Here is a 7,342-nt window from a genome sequence, read left to right as displayed (position 1 = left end):
TGTGTGTGTGTGTGTGTGTGTGTGTGTGTGTGTGTGTGTGTGTGTGTGTGTGTGCGTGAGTACATGTGTTTTAAGGGGTCACATAACAATTTTATTGCACACCACTATTTTGGAGCACATTGATACAAAAAAAGGGTTTATAAAAAAAATCCCAAATTGAATCATTAAATGATGTAGATCAGGTTCCATTACAGCGTTTTCAGTCAGTGGTGAAAGATAGAATTGCTCCGTTTTTTATTTAAAATTAAATCTGGTAATTTGGCCAATATTCTTAAGGTTTCCCCCTTAATATAAAAGGTGAAAAGGTCAATTTTAACACATCAAAAACAAACCCCATATTTCCTGTTGAGAGGTCATCTGCAGCGTACCACTTTATTTTCTTTTTTATTATTTATTTATTTATTTATTTTTTGTACCCACTTCTCTGCTAATATCCAGGCAGGGAATGCTGGGACCTCTTAATCCTTAATCCTCTTAATAAAAAACAGATGTGCTTGGTGACAGACTGAAAAGCCATGCAGGTGTCAAATAATTGACACGTTGTATTGTCACAGAGTACTAATGGTGAAAGCCCACTTCTGATTGTATTGTATTTGGGTGGCAGTTTTTGCTCCATATCAATACAGAGTTGTTCAGACTAATCACCCTCATTGTGTCATGAAACTTCAAGCGGGAGCGGCCTCTTTCTGTAGGTGTGAGGGGGGGTTTCAGTTGGTTAGGGCACATTAGCAGGAGTGATGAGGTGATCACCAGGAAGTTTAAAATACAGATAATTCTGAGTGGACATGATTTTTAACAGTGAGCACTAATTTACACAACAAAACTTATCAGTGAACCGCAGATATTGAACTGTTATTTTAAAAGTACATGCTACGAAAGTGTTAACGTTGACCTTGTTCATACTTTTTCTTCTCCTTTTGGTTTGTCGTCTTTAAACAGTTTGAAATGCAGCAGTAAAGCTTCTTGCTGGTTTTAGGGTCGAATCATTCCAATCACAGTTCTCTGCACTGGCTTTCTGTATGTTTCATAATTGATTTTCAGATTTTTCCGATCACTTTTAAAACTTTTGATTTGTTCGCAAATTACAGCAGAAATGTTGCCCAAATGAGCCTTTATGTTGTTAAGAATTGTTGATTTTCTTCAAATGTCTGTAAAAATATCTTTTTAAAATCTTCCTTTTTGTTTTTTTATTGTGACTTATTGGGTTTCACTCATTGATTTTTCATCATTCCTGTTACAACCGCTTTACTGCTTTTGTTTTTCAGACAGTGTTTATATTGTTATTTGAGGTTTTACAGTACAGCTAAAAACTCTAGAATGTGTTACTGCAGCAACATTTTATCAAAATGGGACAGAAATATTATTTTGTCATACTGCATCAATTGTAAGCTAGATGTTTTAAACCATTTTCCCTATCATAACATTGTTTGATATTATGGGAAGAAAGAAAATAAAAGGTAAAAATGACCCAAACTTCACTGAAACCAAACTTTTAATGAGTAAAGAATTGATCCTTTGATAATTAAACCTCTCTGGAGCTGAATGTGCTTGATATAGGAAAGCACACTTGCAAAAAATGTTAAAACAGGAAAAACTGAAGAGACAAACTCAAACTGCTCCTGTAATTCTTACTTGAAAGGTTATGGTAAATTATTATTACTTGCATTTTATAGTGCAACCAAAACTCACAAATGTTTTAGTTTAGCAAAATTGAAATTAAATACTTTATATCGCCCGTGCGTTTAGCACTCAGACAAGGACTGTCGGCTGCTTTCTAGGATGTGTGTCAGGCACCCCCTTTGGTGAAGCTATCTGACTCCAATCCCTGTGCTTCATCAGTGCCCACCAGGGGGTAATTACACTCGCAAAGCTCTTTGTCATTTGAATCAATACTCCAGATACACATTTGCCTTGTTCTGTTATCTCTGTGAAATATGAAGATAAACCTCACAATCATACAACTTCTAACTGGGGTCTCTAACTGGCCTGACTCAAAAATAACATTTCTTAATGTTCACACACTTGGAGAGAAATATGAACACACAACTCCAGCCATATTTAAAGATAATAAACAACTGAGGAAAATACAAACTACACTTCGACAGAATGTGTTCTTTAGTACTAAAATGGTCCACACTGATGATCAAACTCCAGTAACAACAGTGATGAGACAAGGACGCAGGTATCAAAAAATTGAAAACAATTTATTTTAAATCACAAAATGTTATAAAATGGACAGATAACTGAAGCAGTGTATCAGTGATGCCCCCGCCCCCCTCCAAAAAACCCCCAATCAGACTATCTGATCAATCAAAAGTACAGTTAAACACACAGTGAGAACAAATCACAGTCAGTAATCTTCCTTTTCCTATTTCTACTGTAAACTACTAGATGTTTCAATCGGTTATCACTTCCATAACAGGTTTCATCATAACTGGAACACTCTACAAAAACATGTTTATATAAAAAGCATCAATTTTTTTCTTTCACTAATGGAAAACTTTACGCAACGGCTTCAGAACAAAACATTTCAACCTCGTCAATGGTTTCATTTGTAAAATGATTTTATTGATTTCACTGAGCAGTTTATCTTAAGATTATATGATGAGTAATTAATTAACCATCTTTTACTGTAAAGTAGCTGCTTGTTGCTGTATTTGCTTGATACACATTAGAAAAATGGACTGTAATGCAGTTGAAACGATGAGCAAAAATCTTAAAACTGAGAAACTTCTGCGTTGTTTACAAGCTCCTGTTTGCACCCCTTCAATTCTGTCGTTACAAAAAAATCCAAATATGTGCTTTTCAACTACCTTAAATGATACAGCTGCATTTAATTGTACTTTTGATTTTAGCCTATTCCGGTTCTCATCCTCAGGAATCTCTGATGTACAGTCACAAAAAACCCTTAAAAAAAACAACAACAAAAAACCCTACTTCACACTTTATTTACACTTTTCCAAATCTTTCCGCACGTTTCATCTTCTTGGCCTGCAGAGACAAAAAGAAAGAAAAGATTAATCAGCCTCTTTATTTCATTCACTGTGGTTAAATCACATGGCATTGTGATGAAATATGAATCACACAAAACCAAAATCGTACCTCGACGTCGTCTCCACCAACTGAGCCCGCGCTTGTTAGGGCTCCAAACCGCTCCTTCCTCTTCTTAAGCTTCTCATCCTCCTCAATCTGAAAAAGTCAGTATAATATTAATGATTTAGCTATAAATTATTTTGTAATATATAGTATTACTTAACATTAGCACAGATTCTCAAGGAAAAGTAAACAAAAACTAAATAAAAGGGCAAACAATAAAGACAAGAAAAAAAGAATCAGAACAACATTTAACCTCATAAGAGGACATTTGTTTTAAATCTTGATAGAACAGTGGCAGCATGATGTTCTCGTAAGTGGATATCAGGCCCTTGTAGAGCAAAATTTCGTAATTTGGTCTAGACAACCCAAAATGTGATGTCCACATATGTGGACGTCAGGTCCTAGGAGGTTAAAGAGGGTTAATAAATAAAGAAAAAGCAAGTACTATTAGGGCTGTTCGATATAATGACATATTTTATGACAATATGAAAACGTCTATCATTTCATATCACGCTATTGTTTGTTTTGTGGTGTCACAAATATAATGATGACAATTTTTCTTCCAATTTTAAACAGATCATCTGCAAAATAAATACATAGAGTAAACTTTACAGGAATTTTTATTTTGATTTATTGATTAATTTTAATTTCAGGCTTTTTAATGTCCAGCATGAACCCTGATTCATTAGTTTATACACCACACAAAAAAAACACTAGAGCTCACCTTTTGAGAAATAGATGAGACGTTCATGCCAAATCTTTCTGCCCTCTTCTTCAGCTGATCGACGTTCACCTTTAACAGAGACAAACATGATGATTCAGTGTCCTTTTTTGAGTCAGATGGAGCAATAAAGAAATAAATGATCAGAATTTTTTTTTTTTACTTTGACACTTACCGCAGCTTTACTGTTTACAACGACACCTGTTTGAAAGACAGAAAGTAGAAAACTGTGAGAAAAACCATAATAAACACTGAAATACTTGTAATAACACTACTACTAATACTAATGCTACTAATATTGTTGTTAAGGGGTTGGATGTGGCTGATTACAACTGATTAAATCTATATTTAGCAATTTTAGTTTAGCACTATCAACTTTTATTGGCTGAGCATGAAGTCTCACTTTAAATGAAAACTACTGCAGTAACAATTTCCCAGAAAAAAAAAGTATTTTCCATTTATTTTTAAATTAGTTACATACAGAAATACATTTAAAAAGGTAGTATTGTTCACCATATCTGCACTCATCGCTCTCCACAGGCTACATATGAGTATGAAATGATCAAAAAGTTCTAGGTAACATCTCATGGGGGAAAAAAAAAAATTCCCAAAAAACACATTACCTGATTGGCTGATCTCCAGTTGAACATCATCTTCTCAAACACGTCCACATGGCTTTCAGCATAACTGTTATTTTTAGATTGCACTATGGAAGTTCCTTTCTGACCAATTTAACTGCTCTGTGATTTAATCTGTCTTGCTCTGCATATTACTTGATATTTTTCACTTTTCATGCTGCTTCTGCACTGTGAGTTCTTCAACCACTCCAGTGCGTAGAGCAGAGGCACAAATCAAGCGGTCAGAATGAGACCTCCATAGAACGATTTCAAAATAAGCTACTGAAAGCTATTTGGAGGTGTGAGAGAAGCTGACATGAAGGAGATGATCTGCTCATTTAAATCAAGCAGATACACAAAAAAACTCCACAATCTTACAGAAAATATTTTTCATATATGTTAATGTATTTTACATGAGCTATCACTAATGCCTTGTATTTAATTAAAGGTGAAACAGACTCATTGCCCCATCTTGTGGTTTAAACTGGTACAACTGTTTTAAATTTAGTTGATAGTTTTGATGAATTCTGGGAAATTTTAAATTCTTCTTAACGGAATTCATTTATAACAAATAACATTAATTATAAAATTCTTCTTTTATAAAAAATAGATTTTTCTAGCAGTAGTATAAGTTAGTGCTATCATAGTATTACTATTATTATTGCACTACAATAATACAGGCATGTATAAAGGTTTACAAAGGCTTATGTTTCTTCTCTATAGTACAATTAGAAAATAAAACATTTTGTAACGTCATCATATAAAAGAAATAAATTCTGAATAAAATACAAAGATTCAATTAAAAAACACAAACATATTTTGACACAAGCCTACGAAGTCAGTCCTTAGCTTCGATACATTTCTTATAAAAAACAACAACCATTTGTTTAGTAAAGAGTGACAACAGACCTGGAGAGGGACTTGAAGTAGCAGGTAAGCCAAACCTAGAATATAGGAGAACACATGTTTCAGTTTTAACACAGATTTACTGAAACATAAATCTGCTTCATGAGCTACATGGGTGCTACTCGAGAAGTCATGACCATTATTTCTGTCATGTATGATGATGTTTGATTCATCTAAGTGATTGCTAACTCAGGGAGGAGTCGCATAAACTATGCTATTTTTAAGTTATCACATTTTATTGATACAAAACAATGTCAATAAAATAAATATCATATAAAATGATGAACAAATTGAAAAACAACTACAATTTAAAAGAGCCTATGAGGAAAAATAAGATCACTTAAAAAAATGCTCCAGATTTCATTGAAGTACTGAAATAAAATAAAGTAACATTGGAAAGATTCAATAAAGAGATAAAGATTTGATTCATCGTGTTCTCGGACAAAAAGCCAAATGCAGCGAGCACAGTTATTCTACCGGTACTGTTATTTTGAAAGAAGAAATAATTGAGGTAAGGCCTCACCTTGCTGCACGTATAGCCTTCTTGCTTTCAGATGACGCCGGCAGGTTGAAACGTTCGGCTCTCTTCTGAAGTCTCTGCTCAACAAATTAGATAAAAAACTGACATTACTGCTGTACATGAAGTAAAGTCTAAACTCTAAACTTTGTATACTTCCTATTAAAATCTCTCTTACATTTACACCTATACATTTGATGTATTACCTTTGCTCATGAATCTATATGTTTTGTTCATATACACTCCTAAAAATAGACCACTGAACTTTACTATGAGCTAAAATTCCCCTCTGACTCACATTTAACCTGACACATTTAAGTCATTAGTGGATGCAAACAGGTTGTACACACCTCGCTGGCAGATAATGGAGGAGTTATTTTCACCACCTTCTTCTCGGCAGGCCTGAAAGTAAAAAAGTAAAATTTCAAACGTCAAAAAGATGACGCGAATCATAAATTTTAGTTTCTGCTGGCTGCCTAGGAGCGGTAAGGACAAACATCGCTGGTGCATATGCTTCATAAATCTGAGAGTAATGTATACTTATTATTTGCTTAGTAAGAACATTTCTACACAGATATTACTGAATGAGACCCAAATGTCACATTGTCCACAGCCAATAAGTGATGAAGGAACAAAAAAAGGTAAATTTAATGAAGATAAACTTACGGCTCAGGCTCGATCGTTTCAGAATCCTTGTCGTCTTTTACGTCGTTGGAACTCTCAACTTTAGTGAAGTCCTGAGATAAATAAATACATTTAAAAAAATTACTTCTCCACAATACAGTCTGAGAGGCGGATTTAAAGAGAGCATATTGTGGGAAACATTGTAAAAATTTACCACTGCATCCTCTGCAAGTACATCATCTACGTCCACATCTTCCTCTGTTGTTCAGAAAACAGGAGAAAAAAAGAAAGAAAAAAAGAACGAACAAATATAAATTTCAGAATATTTAAAAACAAAACAAAACACTTAAAATGCATCCGCATCATCTGTGGAAACAATTTATGTCACACCCATCACATGCACGTGTAACCACCTACAGGGGTTGTCGATCTGTGGGACCAGCACCCGAATACAGGAAGTGTGAATCGGCTCTTTCTTTAACTACCCCTAAACTGAACATATGAATATTACTCAGCAGGCAATGCAGAGTTCAAATGGAGCTGATGGATGAACTATACTCAGATTTTTACTGTTTCACAAAGTGCTAAAAAGGGAATTTAGATGTTAATTGGAGGATATTTTTAAAAGCAATATAGCAGGAGCAAAGCAAAAGCAGAATCTAATAATAAGAATCACAAAATAACAATCAATCACCTCAATTATACTTATCTAATTAACACACTCTGAGCTAATGTTGATTTTGTTCTAATCTTTGAAAGGGGAGAGACTGGAGAGGAGATCGGGAACATGCAGGCCTGAAGATGCACTTCTCCCTCCCGTAAAGGTAGAATGTAAGGAAACATGTCCAGTAGAAAACAATC

The 7,342-nt window shown here is 34.3% G+C and overlaps 1 protein-coding gene across 1 annotated transcript; it reads right to left on the bottom strand.

Annotated features, from left to right (window-relative positions):
* Nucleotides 1-2,546: 2,546 nt before the first annotated feature.
* On the bottom strand, nt 2,547-6,743 carry sarnp (SAP domain containing ribonucleoprotein; the record flags this gene model as incomplete). The annotated part of the gene is made up of 9 exons (XM_005741027.1): nt 2,547-2,991; nt 3,103-3,189; nt 3,821-3,889; nt 3,993-4,018; nt 5,344-5,378; nt 5,864-5,937; nt 6,208-6,259; nt 6,524-6,594; nt 6,696-6,743. Coding segments are annotated over 9 exons (504 nt in total), but the record flags the coding sequence as incomplete, so codon positions are not given.
* Nucleotides 6,744-7,342: the final 599 nt, after the last annotated feature.

The sequence above is a fragment of the Pundamilia nyererei genome, unplaced genomic scaffold, assembly GCF_000239375.1.
Source record: "Pundamilia nyererei isolate P.nyererei 1_Seehausen unplaced genomic scaffold, PunNye1.0 scaffold00106, whole genome shotgun sequence".
Classification (NCBI taxonomy): Eukaryota; Metazoa; Chordata; class Actinopteri; order Cichliformes; family Cichlidae; genus Pundamilia; species Pundamilia nyererei.
The sequence above is the reverse complement of the archived record's forward strand: the minus strand, read 5'-3'. Positions and strand labels throughout refer to the sequence as shown.